General features: G+C 49.6%; 2 protein-coding genes across 2 annotated transcripts; one reads left to right on the forward strand and one right to left on the reverse strand.

Annotated features, from left to right (window-relative positions):
* Positions 1-245: 245 nt before the first annotated feature.
* Positions 246-4,949, forward strand: NOXO1 (NADPH oxidase organizer 1). Its single transcript, XM_074840969.1, has 8 exons — positions 246-414; positions 871-951; positions 1,064-1,139; positions 1,602-1,782; positions 2,047-2,240; positions 2,528-2,641; positions 2,906-3,023; positions 3,265-4,949. Exons 1-8 carry the CDS (start codon positions 349-351, stop codon positions 3,917-3,919), a joined length of 1,485 nt encoding a protein of 494 aa, XP_074697070.1. The 5' UTR covers positions 246-348; the 3' UTR covers positions 3,920-4,949.
* A 389-nt stretch (positions 4,950-5,338) lies between these two features.
* TBL3 (transducin beta like 3) lies at positions 5,339-16,014 on the reverse strand. The gene is made up of 22 exons (XM_074840968.1): positions 15,920-16,014; positions 15,712-15,763; positions 15,530-15,622; positions 15,216-15,263; positions 14,798-14,939; positions 14,188-14,272; positions 13,555-13,722; positions 13,151-13,226; positions 12,639-12,735; positions 12,073-12,269; positions 11,547-11,688; positions 11,022-11,080; positions 10,416-10,519; positions 9,364-9,514; positions 8,989-9,219; positions 8,148-8,218; positions 7,581-7,737; positions 7,124-7,182; positions 6,521-6,624; positions 6,216-6,287; positions 5,727-5,885; positions 5,339-5,573 (listed from the first exon to the last, which is right to left on the reverse strand). The coding sequence occupies exons 1-22, from the start codon at positions 15,961-15,963 to the stop codon at positions 5,461-5,463; spliced, it is 2,424 nt and encodes an 807-aa protein (XP_074697069.1). The 5' UTR covers positions 15,964-16,014; the 3' UTR covers positions 5,339-5,460.
* Positions 16,015-16,116: the final 102 nt, after the last annotated feature.

Here is a 16,116-nt window from a genome sequence, read left to right on the forward strand (position 1 = left end):
GGAAATGCACTTCAGATCACAGGAGGTGTTGCTGCCCAGGTGGCCTCCCCGACACCCAGGGCTGCGTTATTCTAGGAAGGATGTGATAAGATAAGCTGCTTCTCCTCCCCGGCTCTCCAAACTACGCCCCTGCCATCTGCCCCCGGGTGTATTTGTATGCTAAAAGCAGGGGGGCAGGTAAAAGGCACGAGGTAGTTTGCAAAATTACGGAATTTCTGCCAGCGTCCCTGGGCGGAGGAGGAAGAGCGGAACGCCTGTGCCCTGCCTTCCACGCCAGCGTATTTAACCGGGGAGTCGTGCCCGGAGCTGCATCTCTGCCCCGGGAAGGGAGGAGCAGGCTGGTGGAAGATGAGCTGCAGCAGGTACCCGGTGGATGTGAAGGCTGTTGGCTTGATGCAATGCAGAAAGCAGAAGGTACTTGAATGGTTTTTTTGTTGGATTTTTTTTTTTCTCTTTAAATATTTACAAATCGGGAAACTCGAGGGCTTTTTGAGTTATTCTTACAGGGGTATGTTTGCTCATTTCTCTGCAGTGTTGGGATTAGAGCCTTGTGATCTAGGAGGGGGGTCTTGGACTTGTTTTTTAATGGGCTTAATATCATAAGAAAACAGTTATCTTGGATTCTGCTGTCTTTCTGTTCACAGTGTCATAAAAATCTTCCGTTTTTAATGATTACCCATTTGGGGCCCTAAAATTAAGGAAATATTTTTATAGGTCTAATATTTAATTTCATTTTTTTAATGTAACAGTTTTGCAGCCTGAAGCCAGAATTAAACCACAGATCCTGGAAAATGCTGATTGTTGAAAGCATCCAATACTAAACATTGTAATTAAAAAAAAATGCACTTCTTTTCTCTTTTATTTTTCCAGAACTACATGATATTTGTGTCTTGGTCAGATCAGAACAACATTCTCATCTACCGGACATTTGAAGACTTTAAGAGATTCCATGTAAGTGAGTATCCCCCTGAAAACATGATTCCTGTCCTGGGGTGGGGGAAGGAGCCCAGCTGCATGCCGGGGCTGCGAAGCACCACTGTTCTCTCCTCCTCCTCGCTTTTAGAAAGAGCTGAAGAGAAAATTCCCCATCGAGGGTGGCTCGCTCAGGAGATCTGACCGGACAATTCCCAGGTTTAAAGGTAAAGAGAACAAATCTCTGACAGCCCAACAAACACGACAGCGCTGTCAGGGACATTCATAACCGATGACAGACTTCAGTCCTTCCTCTGAACAGACTAACAGCTCGCTGCTGCTCGTGGCCCGGTAGTGCCGGGTTACATCAATGCGCTCGGGTCTCTTACTGACTTAAAATAACCCAGAAAGACTTTTTTAATAGAGAATTGCACTTGGTAAATTTCTATTACACTTTAAATATTGGCCAAGAGCTCCTTGCAACATTTCAGTGTGAACAAAGATAAACTTTAGGTATTAAAAACTTGTATCAGGCACTATTAAATATGATAAGGAAGCAGAGGCAGCTGCTGTCTCGCTGGGGATGGGTGGCAGGTGAGGGCACCCTCCTGTTCAGGCTAAAGATGCTGCTCTCAGGGCATCCAGACCTGTTGTTGTCTTACACCAGCTTCGCTCTTGTTATTTTAAAGATGCAAATGTGAAGCAGAGAAAGAGGGGGAAGCTGAACAGGTGCCTGGAGATACTGAAACTACTGGAAACTTACTCCCAGGAGCTGCTGAAAATGGATGCTAAAATCTCCCAGGGTGAAGACGTGATTCAGTTTTTCAAGGCACAGACCCAAGACCTAGATCCCTCCTTTCCCGAAAACAGGTATGAAATCCCATTTGTATTTTTTGTTTGTATGCATCTTCATGAAACAGAAATGTGACAGAATATGGGTAGAAGAGAAACAGCAGTTACATACCGGGGTGGCAGAGCAGGGAAGTTCTACTGAATGCTTTAATGCACGTTTATGCTGTTTCTGATGCCTAAGCTTTTCTTAGCCTACTGCATAGATGATTTTACCAAAATTAATACTAAACTCAACCTTCCACGGGAGTTTTCAGTAAACCAATATTAAACTTTACTTTTCAGTGTTGTGATAATGCCATCAGAAATTGGAGGGGAAAAGAAAAACCAGGCACAGCAGCAGCTCTCCTCTATTACACATCCCCAGGCGTCCCAGAGCTACAGGTGCATCGAGACCTTTGAAACCAAAGACACAAAGAACAAGACTTTCAAAGTGGCTAAGAAGGAAATTATTGAAGTGTTAATCAAGGACATGACTGGTATGTTTGATAGGGATTTTTTGATTTCAGAGCGGGATGGTGTCAGGTTGATTCACGGCTTGGCAAATGCCAAGTCGGGAGCATCCCGGCTGCGGGTGGGTGTTTGTGTCTGCGCTGTGCTCACCCGGATCGACACGGGAGGAAGGAAAAAAGTATCAGCACGGCCCTGGGCAGGATCTGCAGAATGTCCCTCCTGTTTCTTGTGGCAGAGCAGCCCCTCCCCAGGGATTATGGTTGTCTGTCTACTTGCAGGCTGTTAAAAACATTTTTTTGGCTGTTTGCTGCAGGATGGTGGCTAGTGGAAAATGCAGACAAGCAGATAGCCTGGTTCCCAGCCTCATATCTGGAAGAGATTGATGTCCACAAGGACATTCAGAGTGCCTTGAGCTCAGACAAGGAGGGTAAGTCTGCTTCTGGCTCCCTGAGACACCAGGTTCCTCCTTCAGGAAAAAAAAAAGTTCTGCAAAACCCCTGCCACTTCGACCACGGTTTGGAGTCCCTGTCTGGAGCTCTGACCTTTCTGATCAGCTGTGCATCTCCTGGCAGATCCCTCACTCACAGGGGGGACACTTGCCCTGCAGCTCTCACTTGTCCCCAGGGCTGCAGAGCTGCTCTGTCCCATTTTATCCTCAAGGCAAAACCCGACGTGCCCCTTCTCTCCACAGGCAGCCTGTACTTTGTGGCGCAGGCCTACGAGTCGCAGAAGGCAGATGAGCTCTCGCTGAACAACGGCGTCGTCGTGGAGGTGGTCAGGAAATCCGACGACGGCTGGTGGCTGATCCGGTGAGGCGGCTTTTCCGAGGGGGCCAGTTCCCTGCTGCGGGTGCTTCCTGCCTGCTCAGTGCAGAGGGGTTCCCCTAAATTGACTGCCCTCACCTAGAGAGGGTTTTCCCCTTCCTCATGTCCCGTGTACAGCACTGGGCTGAGTCCCTCCCTGCTTCCCCCAGGCGCTATGCTCCTTCCCCCATGCCCCAAGCTGGGAGAAGGGCTCGTTTCAGCGCCGCTTTCCCTCCATCCCCCTCAGATACAACGGCCGGACTGGCTACATGCCCTCCATGTGCCTCCAGCCCTACAAGAACCCTCACCACAAGCTCCAGACCATCATAAGCTGCGGGCTCAACGTCTCCACCCCGAACCTCTGCTCCTCCCTGGTGGCTCCCCAGCCCCGGGCTGAGGCCGTAGCACAGCGCAGGGCACAGGTTTGCTCCTCCCTCGACCAGACTGAGGAGGACGTGAGCTCCTCGAGAAGCAGATCAAGGTCTCTGCCCAGGGCCAGCTCCACCCCGGACCTGGAGTCAGACAGCTTGTCCCTCAGCTCTGGGAGCAGCAGCGAGCGGGACGGCCGTCTCAGCTGGAAGCCCGATTTGTCAAGATCTCTGCCGGAAGTCGAGCAGGCCAGGAGCTCTCCCCTGGGCCACGCCGCAGCCACGCACAGCGTCAAGTCTCCCCGCCTCACCCACGAGGACAGGAATGATTCCGGCTTTGTGGAATCATCTACGGCTGATTTAAGTTACTCCCTCACTGAACCCGACTTGGCTGCTTGTGCCCCCAAGGTGCCTGTGCGTCCCTCGGCCCACGAGATCCTCCAGAAGTGCAGCACCGTCACGAAGCGAGCCGTGCAGCAGTCTTCCTCCCGGCCAGCACTCCGGGCTCTTCTTCCTCTCCCCAGCACGCACTAGTGCCCTCGGGGTGGGGAGGGGCATGGACCCAGCCCCGGGCCAGGCACCCTCCTCCCAGGAGCTGAGGGCTTGGGGCTGTTGCTTTCCAAGGACACGGTTAGATCCCAATGGATCCCACGTGCAAACGTGTCTTCTGTGGGCAACACCGACCCGTGCTGCGGCTTGCAGCCAGGAGGGGCTTTAGTGGAGTTAGTGGGAGAGGAGTTAGGGGTTTAACTTATCAGGGGAGTCACAGCAGCTCCTGGGTCAGTCAGAGCTCACTTCAGATTCAGTTAATTCTCCCTCAGGCAGGTGTTTATCCTGCAGTGCAGTATGTGAAAATTTCACAATCGTTCTTTGCATTATTCCCGAGGGGCTGCAGCTGCCCTCCATGGTGGAGAGAAACCGGGTCAGAGCAGGGGAGAGTCACCCCTGAAATGCAGAGCTACGATTGCTGGGATGGGATGGTGCAGCTGTGTGGATGTCATTTATCCAAACCCCCTATTTTATATATTTTTTTTTAAACTCTTTGATTTTTGGTGTGTGTTTGGGGTTTTTTTGTTTGTTTGGGTTTTTTTAAAGGTTAGATCAACTTGGGTAGTGGAGAACCAGCCTTCAAATACAGGAATTGGCTGCATCTGCTGAACAAAAAACGTGTTGGCTGGAAACCTCATCTCTAACCGGTCCCTGCAGTGACGTCTGTGCAGGCACAAAAGCAAAACCAGTTGCAGTCCAGCTTCCCTCCCAACTGGGAAAGGGGGCCAGAGCCCATTTTTATGAACAAAACATTCCCCTTTCAAGGGGGTTTGATAGTTACTGAAACTCGCAGCAATTCTCATCCTAAACTCGTTTGCTAGAATCGAGTTAGAAAAATAGTTATAGGAAAACTTAAAGATGTATCTTATATAGTTCGCTGTGTTTTAGTTATTCTCCCAGGTATCTGTTCATTTTTTTTTTTTTGAAACAAGCCATTTAACCAACTTGTATTTATGTTGTTCTATGTTTTATACATCTCTGTCTCTAAAATAAAATACACATAAATACCTACAAAGACTGCTTGTTTTTCACACTTCAAAAATTTGCTAGCTGGAGAATTAAAACTGCACTTATCTCCCTTCCCAGGTGCTAACACTGAGGGCAGGCACAGGGGAGAGACCTGCCTTGGCCCAGGCTGAGTTTTGCCCAAACAAATAAAATATTCAATGGCATTGATACACCCTGCCTGACTGGGCTGGGGGATACAACACAACATTGCCAGTTGTCTCTCTCAAACCCTGTAAAATCTTTAAATCCCCAGGTTCTGCCTTTTCTCCAAACTAAGTGCTGTTTAAGTGTCTGGGCCTGAAAATTCAGGGGGTGAAAATATAAAGGAAAACCACAGCTTGGCCAAAGAAATGACCCCTTCCTCTCATTAAGCCCCAAGGAGACTGAATGCTGGACTTGTTTTAGAAATTTAAACTTTAAAAATTTATTATAAAACAGGGGAATAGTCCAGTTGCCATACCTGGCGGGAAAGCAGTTCAGGCTCTCCCCTCTGGAAAGAGCAACGGGCAGGAGGAGGGTCACAGCGTCAGGTCTTCCTGCTGGGAGGCATCAGCCAGCCTCATGTTCTGCCACATGAAATCAATGAACATGGAGGCCTGGAGCAAGCGGCTCAGCCTCTGAAAATGCCGCTCTGCAAGGGGAGAAAGGCGACGGTTCACACTACGGGAGGGAAAGCTCAGAACCGGGCGCAAAAATCTCTCTTTTTAGACCAAGGCAAGCAGGGAATATTCAGGACGCAGGGGGAGGCCTCAGGCTCAGAGCCTGTCCCTGCAGCCTGACTCACCAGTGTAGGGCAGCAGCGACTCCACCGCGGATTTAATGCCCGAGTACTGCAGGAGGCTGTCCGGGGCTTCGTGCTTCAGCAGGGTTTCGATGACAGCTTGGGCCTCGTGGCAGTTCCGTGTGTTCGTATTCCACGTCACCAGGAACGTCAACACCGCCTCTACGGAGCGAGGAGAGGTGAACACGCCGCGTGGGATGGGCCGAGGCAACAAACATCTCTGCCCTACAGAGCGGCCCCGCTCCCGCCGGCCGTGCCCGAGGGGCCCAGAGGGGCAGAACAATGACGTGCTGAACAGTTTCCTGCACGGCCAGGCCCGGCCAAGCCACTCAGAGCTCAGAGGAGCTGCCAGCGTGCGCACGAGTAGCGCAGTGACAAAGCCTGGGGAGCTCAGCGGTAAACGCTGCGTTAGGGACATTCCTCTCCATTTCAGTTGAGGAAACAAACCCCTGACCTGAACGGTTTTAGCACTTAAACCATGTTGCAACAAACCTTTCTGATCCTTCCGGAGCCGAGCGATGTTCTCTTCCAAGTGCTTTCTCCCGTCGGTTTCCTTGAGGATGGCTGCAGAAAGAGAAATGGAGAGTCTGTGTAGGAGTCCAGCCCTGCACTCGCGGGCTGAGCAGGGAGACCACCCTCTATTGGGGGTGACTGCACTGAGGAAAACAGGAGCCGTAAGAGAAAGGGAAAAGCGAGACTTTCAGACAATAATCTTTGTTATCTTTGTCTGCCTGGAGGAGATGTTCTGGAAAGCAAAAAGGGCAGAAAAACGCCTTCAGAGCACAGCACGGACTCACCTTTGACCACCATCAACACTGTGTGTGGACGATCCAGTGAGATTGCCAACCCTAAAGCTTTGAGGTATCTTTTTTCATGAAGCAGGTTCGAAAGCTCTTGCTCTCTGGAAAACAAATCAGGGTCAAGAGAGTGAGACAAATTATACGGTTGGCAGAAAAAAACGCTATACAGAAAGTAGCAGATTTGGCAATAATAGCACGCAGAGGTTTAACGCCAAGAAGTTAACACTGGTTGCCAACAAGTGCCTCAGTGTCCTCATTGTGCAGGTAATTACCCTGGCACGTTCACGGGCTCCCTGAACTATTCCGTGCTGGCTGGAGTGGGAGAAAGTGAAAGTAGGTTTCAGCGGTTTGACTTCGCTTATCTTGGCAGTGCCCAAACGTGAAACCAATCAATTGTCAAGCTGACAGTATTATAGGAAGGCTTTGCAGGAACTAAAGATAAACTACAAAGCAGAAGAGACTGCTGTGCCTTGACAGCCTCTAAATAGCTAAATGATGTAATTAATATTCAGATTAGACGGAGCTGGACGGCTCTAGGTGTGGACAGTTCCACTGGACAGTTTGTCTTTCACAGCTCATCATTGCACAGGATCAACTTACTTCATAATCTGCTCCTCCTGTTTAGCTTGTGCCTCTTCCTCTTCAATTTCAGTGACATCCTATAAAAAACCCCTCAGAATATAACTTTGTCAAATCTTGCTTTAATACAGATGAATTTTTATTTAGCCATCAAGTGAGGAGGAGATTGGTTTCTGCAGCAAGATCTCTAGGTCAAGTAATTGAAGTGATAAATCCAGCAACTCGCAACTTCCCTCCAAACCACCCCGAGAACACCAGCACCGGGCAGGCTGCTGAGGCCCATCTGCTGTTCCTTTGACATCACCAACTGGGGAAATACAATACGGCCAAAACCCCCAAGATACGCTTTACTGACCCAATTTCTAAGTGCAGAAAATGAGGAGGGCACGTGTCATGTTGGAATAGCGGGGAACAAGCCAGTGGGATCCTGAGTTCTCCACCTGCATCCTGAGGAAACAGAAGCAGACCCCGACCGTACCTTCCACAGCAAGATGCAGGAGTCGCTGGATGCTGTCACAATCATGTCATCTTGCTTGTTAGAGTGAAGACCCCAGATTTTATCTTCATGACCATCTAACGTTTTCACACACTCATTTGTTTTAATCGTCCAGAGTTTTATGAGACCATCAGAGCCGCTTTTGGAGAGAAAGAAATGCAACAAAAAGAATCACTGCCTAGATCCATTCTCGCTCTGACCCACCTCAAATATCAGATAAAATGGTCCCATTCTGATGCCTTTCAAACAGGAGAATGAACCAAAAATGTCCAGGCTGAGATGCACCCTTAGCTCTGCCTAACTAGAGTGTGTGTCACCAACCCAGCAATGTCACAGCAGCTCAGGAGAATCCACAGCGTAGCAGGAGAGGAGGAAGATAAGTCAGGCCCTGCAGAAAGCCTGGCATAAACATGGCCTCTTCCTATCAGTCTTTCCCAAAACTAAACCCATTGCACAAGACTCTTCCCTCTTGCTGCTGCTATCAGGTAAGAGATCTCTATTCTGATTAGTTTTGGCATCTTCCTCTAGACTCCTGGTGTAGGCATTTACCTGCTGAGCAGTTGCATTCCTCGGCTTACAAAAATGATCTTCAGTACGGAGGCATCGTGACCTTCAAAGGTCTGGAAAACAGAAAGGAAGCTCAGAACTGTTTGTGTTGTTGCCTTTCAAGTGGATAATATTTACTCCCATACAGGTAGTTTCCAAATAGCGGCCTTCATCCTTGGGATTATTACAGCTGGTTAAAAGGGCAGCAGGAAATGATTTGTCCCCGCGCCACTTCTGCAGCCAAGCCACTTGCCCACCCTTGTTGGCCAAGGTCATATTGCGAATGGTGGGAACGGGGCGGGGCAACTGCCCCGGCTGTGCCCCCAGAAGGCCGATTCCCCCGCCACTGCATGAAGCACCCGCTCAGGGGGGCGACACCACTGGGCAGAACGTGGCACAGAGTCAGCAACTGCCTTCTCGTGGTCTTAGCGAGACCCCGCCAGACTGGAAAGATCATTCTACCAAGAGCGAGTCTGAGATTTCAACTTTTGTGCTTGAACTTGATGGGCACAGCTGGGTCAGGCAAAGCCAACCTTCTTTCAACAGCGTGAATGTGCTTTTCCCCTACGATCAACCACGTTGCTCATTGGTTTAGAGAGAAAAGAAAATCGCTTGAGCGCTGGGCAGATGCTCGTCCTGCAGCTTCGTGTGCAGCTCACAGATCCAAGATCCTGCAGAACAAGGCTAAACCTGGGGAGCTCAACCTTCAGCGTGGCCACGTTGCTGCGTTTCAGCCGCACTACCTAGCACCTTTTTTTTTTTTTTTTCCTCTAAAGCAGCCCTAATCAACCCCCGTAACGCGCAAGGGCTGTCTGGAGCAAGGGGCGCTCTGAGTTCTCGTTACCTTCAGACAACTGAAGTCCCGAAGAGCCCAAAGCTTCAGGGTCCCATCTGCGGAAGAGGTGGCCAAGACCTGATCCACGGGGGAGAACTGCACACACCAGATCCCGCGCTTATGGCCGGCAAAGACACCCAGCAAAGAGCAATCGGAACAGGCCCACAGCTTGGCCAGCCGGTCCTGCGAGCCGGTGGCAATCAGCTTGTCGTTGGGAGAAACTGCCACGCTGTTTATGTCCTAGAGAAGTCACACAAGTACAGAGAGCACCAGGCAGCGTCAGCCTTTGCTCTAGCTGTCAGACAGGTAATAAATGTAGGGTACAACACAGGAGAGAAAGATTTAAATACTAAAAGCATGTTCTAACGTCAGGTGGAGCTTTACCTTGTCGTGACCCCTCTCAGTCACTTTTGCATGAAGGGCTTCTGGACTGGAGATCAAGGCTGCTTTTGCTTTGGAAGTGAGGGATTCCGGGATATTCCAGATCTTGATTGTGCAGTCCTGGCTGCTAGTTACTACGAAGCTTTCTTTCAGTCTGAAAGGAATAAAAATATCAAGTGTAAGGAAGCAAAACAGTGGTTTCCCCCACACAGAAAAAAGCCCTTTCCCTCCCCTACCAGGATCTACACGCATTCAATCAATCTGCTGGGATGTGAAACAGTGCTTTCATGTTTTTTCAAGCTGTCTTTCATTTTACTTAGGTCCCTGGGATAGCCTCCAGCAATTCACAGAATCATTCAGGTTGGAAAAGACCCTTGGGATCATCGAGTCCAACCCTCAGCCCTACTCTACAAGTTCTCCCCTACATCACATCCCCCAACAGCTCATCTAAACGACCCTTAAACACATCCAGGGATGGTGACTCCACCCCCTCCCTGGGCAGCCTATTCCACTCTCTGACCACTCTTGCTGTGAAACATTTTTTCCTAATGTCCAGTCTGAACCTGCCCTGTTGCAGTTTAAACACTAGTTTCAGACACTAGGCAAGAGCACTGCTAGCTCCCTTCATTTACAAAGGTACACTGCAGCTCTTGAATGGGCAAGCTGAGCTTCCAGGATGTTAGGCAGCACGAAGAAAGAAGAGCTGATAAACAGACACGCTATTCAAGCAAGCACCTTCACAGACACATTCCCTTCACTCCCCAACCCTCCTCTCCACATCACTCAAGCTTTATCCAGCAACTTATCCAGCGGCTGCTCTTTAAGGAGTTAAACTGACAAAGAAATGCAAACTTTGCAACTTATGGATAGACAGATATGCATCCAAAAAAAAAGTCATTCTTCCTTCAAACTCAGAGCGCTGTGGTGGGCTGGGACCAAGCATGAGAAACAGCAGGGCTCAGAGGGAGGCACCCACCAGAACATTCACCCTGAGGATCAGCAAAGCAGCCGCAACTCACGCTGGCAAAGGGAAACCCTCCTCCGATTTTTATTACCTTGAGCAAGAGACTGCGCCTACCCCGTGAGCATGACCCAGTCCCTGGGCCACACAGAGCACCCTTCCATCTTTGTTCATCCGCCAGACTCGAAGGCTTTTGTCCTGTAATGGGAGAGGACAGAAACCGCTGGGATTTGCTGACAGGTGATCAGTTCCCCGTGCACTCCCCACGTCCACGAGCCTGACTCTTCACTTATTTTCAAGTTTGAACCTCTGCCTGCATTCGTCAGAGTGGGTGAGGGCAGACAAAAGCAAACCCGGTGCGCTGCAGCCTGGGAGGTTTATTGCTGGGTGTACCAGGGCAGTTGGCACCTTTTTTCCAACATGGTTTTTACACACAGCTCCCCATCAGTCTCATGCTAATGACCTCTCTGAACTTTAATGCACTTGGAGAATGAGACATCTCCTTTCAGGCTAATAAATCCCATTTCCCCAGGGACAACGTTAAAAAAGAATAGGGGAAGAACCTTATATTTGGGGGATGTTGCAGACAGAAATTCTGTCTGAACAAAATCCCTTTCTGGATCACCAAAAAGGAATACAACTCTGCCCATAAAGATCACTAGAAATGAAGAGTTTCATTAAAGGAAGAAAATTAACACACCTTAGCACAGCTGACGAACATCAGGCCTTTTCTGAAGACATCCAAAGCAAGAATTGTGTCTAAACAGAAGAAGAAAAAACAGCTGGATGCAAAGTAATACTGAAATCAGACAACAGAAACGTGTGAATTAATCACTGACTGGGGGACAGGTTTGGGACACTCGGAACAAATCTACACTCACTACAGAGGGACTGGCTGCGCTCAGCTTTCATGCGAGTCCGTCACTCGCAGCCACAAAACTGCACTCAGAGCTCACCCCCACGTACCCATGTCGTTAGCTCCTCTTTAATTCAATCTCACTGCTAGTGAAAGGGACCGAATTGGCAGACATGGAAAAAGAAAACTAGTATTTGCAAAATCAGGCCAGCTTAATATATCCTTTTTCCACACAACTCCAAAACCTGTTGGGATGCTGTTCCAGAGAGAACTCAAGGACTCCAGTCTCCACATAAGAGGGGTGAGAGAAGCTGGATAAAGAAATACTTGCAGATCTCCCACCCCCATGTCAGAGCTGACCACACACACCTGTGTGGCCGTAGAGGATCTGGCAGTGTGACGTGGCCAGTTCAAACACTTTCAGCTGAGGGCTGTTGGTGGCCACAACAATGTGAGAATCACCCGGCCCAAGGAACTTCACATCCAGAACTTCATCGTTGTAACCTGCAAGCTGAGGGTGGCAGAACAGAAACAGTTTAACAGGGACAAGTCAGCTGGTTAGAGAAGCACTGAATGGCCCTGGGCTCAGGGAGGCTGCATGACTGTTACTTTTCATTTAATACTGTGTGTAAAAATCTTTTTTTACACATAAGCTGGAGCACGGGAGGGATTGCTGGCTAGGCCTGTTCTGCTTTCTTTTTCCTAGGTTTGTCTCTGTGCAATATTTCTCCAAACAAGCCCATCAGTGAAATTGGCTTTCTGGCTTGTAATCAAGGAACAATTCTAGTATGGGCAGGAAGGGAGGGCACCCTGGACAAAGCTTTCACCAGAAGCAGAGCTGATCCTTAAGTAGTACGCATAAAGGAAGAGGAAAAGGGAGACTGAGGGTTGTTACCTGCTTCCTGAGCTGAAGAGTTTGAGCGTCATATAAAACAATGTTGTGTTCCACGGACACTGTGACAATCTCGTTTCTCTCAGGCACAAGCATGCACTGGGTGAGGCTGCGCTCGCTGGCCTCCTCCTTCAGCGCGAAGGGCATGGGCTGGGTGTACACACAAGCAGCTGTGGCAACTTCCCAAACTTTCAGGATGCCTAACAAAAATGATGAGATAAATTATCTGTCAGAGCCACTGTTTCAGACAGTGATTGTGCAAAGAGTATAAAACAAACCCTGGCCTTGCCCACTAGAAAAAGCTACGCAGCCTTACGGCAGGACTGCGAAGACATCCAATCACAGTGGCACGAAGGGCCACAAAATCTTTCTTCTTCACTCCAAATCAAAACTTTACTGCAGTTTGAAAACATATAGAGTTAAAGCTCCACAGCATGCCTGATCAACCCTGCTCATCCACTGCTGTCGGAGGAACAACTCAGGAGGCGGCTCTGCCCTCCAGCCCTCTGTTCAGCCCGATAATTCTGCCACACACAGAACACACATCCCAGGAATGCAGCAACACTCACCTTTGCTGCCAGCTGTGACAAAGTGCAACCCTTGTTTCTTCACACCCAGCTGAGAGAAATCTCCTTTTTCAGGCAACAAGACAGCAGCTTCCACGCTCTGGAAGAGAGTTGGCCAACCACCAGCTGAGCACAAGGGACCGGAGTCCCGTTTCAGCAACCAGAGCTGTGCAACAACTTGCTAGAGCTGACAGACACCCCCTCACGCTCCTCTGCCTCAGGCTGTGGGGCTGCCCAGGACAGGCAGGCAGATGCAGTGAGAGAACAGAGCTTTTACACGACTGCCTTTCCCTCTTCCTCCAGCACTGGAGGCAGCAGTGGCAGATATTTCCTTAAACTGCCCAGACACAACCACACCAGGCAAGTAGAGAAAGAAAAGAAACAGCTCTGGAAAGCACAAGGGAGAGAAACTTGATTTCACAATATATAGGAACCTAAAGAGGGAGAAGTACTGTAGGACCATGACCTAGAAAACTACAAAGGATCTCAAAGGAATAAATGAAATGCAGCTTCACCTCATAGACAGGGACGGTTCGTTTACTTTCTCTGGTTTTCAGGTCCCACACCATGCAGATTTTATCACGGCCAGAACTGCAAGTTAAAAGAGCAGTTTCAGTGCTGAATCCATTCAACTCAGGCTCTGAGAACTCAAGCTGTGAGTGCAAATTTGGAATTGTAGGAGCTCAACATCCCTCTGAAGAGGCCCACGTGAAAGAAAGCACCAGCCTGCCATGTGGCAGCACAGCATATTGCCAGAAACAAGGGTGTTGACACCCTCAGTTACTCAGTTCTATGGTCAGGCAGAAACTGAACACTTGCAGGAGCCCTTCTCCTCACAGGAGGACCTTCCCAGACCCTACAGAAACACCCAGGCTCTGACAGGGTGAACGGGAAAGGCAAAGCCCCTGTAAGGTTTTACCTAATGAGTGTGTTTCCATCTGCAAACGCCAGCGAGGTGACAGCACTGAAGTGGCCATCCAGCATAGCAACACACTTGCTGGAATTCAGGTCCCAGATGCGGATTTTGTAGTCAATTGAGGAGGAGAAGAGTTGCAGCCGGGAGACGTCAGGGTGGAACTCAACAAGGCTAGACAGGAGGAGATGCATTTGAACAGGACAGGAATAAACTATCTGGTGTGCTGGCATTAGCCCAACATTTAAATAAATACACATTCTACGCAAGGAGTTCGACAGATCGACAGGAATTTATAAGAGGACTTTCTTTACAGGATTTCATTCCTCTGCCACCCACCACAAAAATTTACAACTGATCTTTGCCACTCTTTCCACATTCTTGGAGTACAGGAGTTAGCAAGCACAGATATTCCATTTAGATCCCAACAAATTTCTTGACTAAACTATTTCCTCTCTGGGCTAAAGTCAGTCATAGTGCTGCTCCTTCACTAGACATCTGAAAAAGCAGGAAGCAGAAGAGCCCAGAACCTGCCCAGAATGGGCTTTTATACTGCATTAACTCAAGACATTTCACATCAATCCCAGCATCCAAGCACCACACTAATGCCAACAACTGACAAATATGACTCATCCTTACTGTACAACTCCTGAAGATCCTTTTAGATTGTGCGTGCAGTACTGTTTGATCATATCCCAAATCTTAATGGTGCTGTCACAGCCACCTGGGAAAAGAAGGACATATAAAAATGAACTACGAAGGAGACATGCAGGAGGTCCAACGTATCAGCAAGTGTAAAATTTCATGGCTTGCAAAGTCAGCAGAAAGAAAAACGAATCCAATAACAACCACCCGTGCACAGAGAAGTCCATGGAGCACCTTACACTTTCAGAGAGCTGGGCAAAACCTAACTGCTCACAGTCAAACCTGAAGTACAATTAAGCTATAGGTCATGCCTGACCTCCTCCATCTCCGAGAGTCCCTGTTCTACACCGGGATAACTACACCGCACTGCCTCACAGATGCCTGATGTTTATCAGCATTTTACTAAGCTTATTTTAGACAAAACATCGAAAGGATCCTGTGTTGTCTGTCAAAACGCCATTTCTATCTGAGTAAAACGTCTTCTGATGACGTCTGAATTCAGGAGATCACTACCTCAGGCTGCATCCAGGTGAGCCAAATGATTTAAAAGCAGACGGGCCACTCAGTACCATTCCCCTCGCGTGACACTGAAATAGGGCCGTACCTGTGGCTAACAATGTTGAAGTAGAGTCGAAGGCCATGCTAGCCACTGGCGCGATATGCACGGCTTTCCACGTGCGAACACACTTGTTCTCTCGCCAGTTCCACTGCTTCAGCAACAGCGCTCGGCTCCCTGTCACGAGGATCTATGCAAAAGCAAGAAGCGTGATGATTACTAATTATTTCTTTCAGCATCCACAGGCAAAGCACAGAAGTGCCGGTTGCTATGACACTCTTGAAGCTCAGTCTCTCAGCATTCCTCTGTCTGACTCGAGCCCAGAAGGGGAGACAGATGGAAGTGCCTGAGATGACTCCGCAGAGATGTCTGGAAATGCAGAGCGCTTCCAGCAGCCTTCAGTGTCTGCTGGCTTTACCAGGAGGCCTGACAGAGCAGCACAGAAAACCACAAAGCAAACACGTACCTCATCATTGGGGCTGAGAACAAATGAACTGATATCCTCTTCATCGTCCTATAAAAATGAAAAGAAATCCACAGTTGAACCACCCGTGGAGCGCTCTCAGAGCTCCCTCTTGACATGCTTCTGCTGACTCCGAGTGCATCCAGCAGCTTCCAGCTGCGCTCAGGGACAACACAAATAACATCCGTGCCCAGAACCATTCTCATCCTCCCCTCCACTTCTCACTCTTGGGAGCTTTAAGTCAACAGCTAGTGTAAAACGCCCCAAGAGCCCTGGAAAATCCTCATCTCCAGTCGGTGGAGGATGGATCTCCTCACCTGCTGGAGGCTGTGGAGGGCTCCTGTTTCTACATCGATGACATTCAGCTTGGTCCCACAGGGGCAAAACATGAACTTGCCATCTCGGTTTATCTGGAGAAAACGGAATGGAAACCAGGAACGTTAAGGAACCGGTAGACGAGGTATTCCCAAACGTGACCCTCGCTGTCTCAGCACATTACCTGGACTCGCCCTCCTTTGTAGAAAGGTTCGATCTTCCTCGACACGACGTAGCTGGAAGGAAAAGGAGAGAAACGCGCAGATCGGCGGTTAAACAGAAACCGCGGCAGCCTGTTAGCTCCCGGCCATGAAGCCCCCGGGCAGCGCCCGCCACACGCGCCCAGCCCCGGCCATCCCGCCGCCCGGGACCGCCCCCCGGCCGCTCCTCACTTGCTCTTGAAGCGGACGGGGCTGGCGGCGGCCGCCGCCTCCATGGCTGACCCCGCCGCGCTCCGCGTGCCGGCCGCTTCCGGCGCTCCCGGTTGCTACGGGTGAAGGGCGCCACTTCCGGCGCACGCCAGTGACGCACGGCGCCACGCTGCGGAGGGGACGCCACCAGCGCCATCTTTAGTGAGGGCAGGAGGCGG

Source organism: Strix aluco, chromosome 15 (genome assembly GCF_031877795.1).
Source record: "Strix aluco isolate bStrAlu1 chromosome 15, bStrAlu1.hap1, whole genome shotgun sequence".
Lineage (NCBI taxonomy): Eukaryota > Metazoa > Chordata > Aves > Strigiformes > Strigidae > Strix > Strix aluco.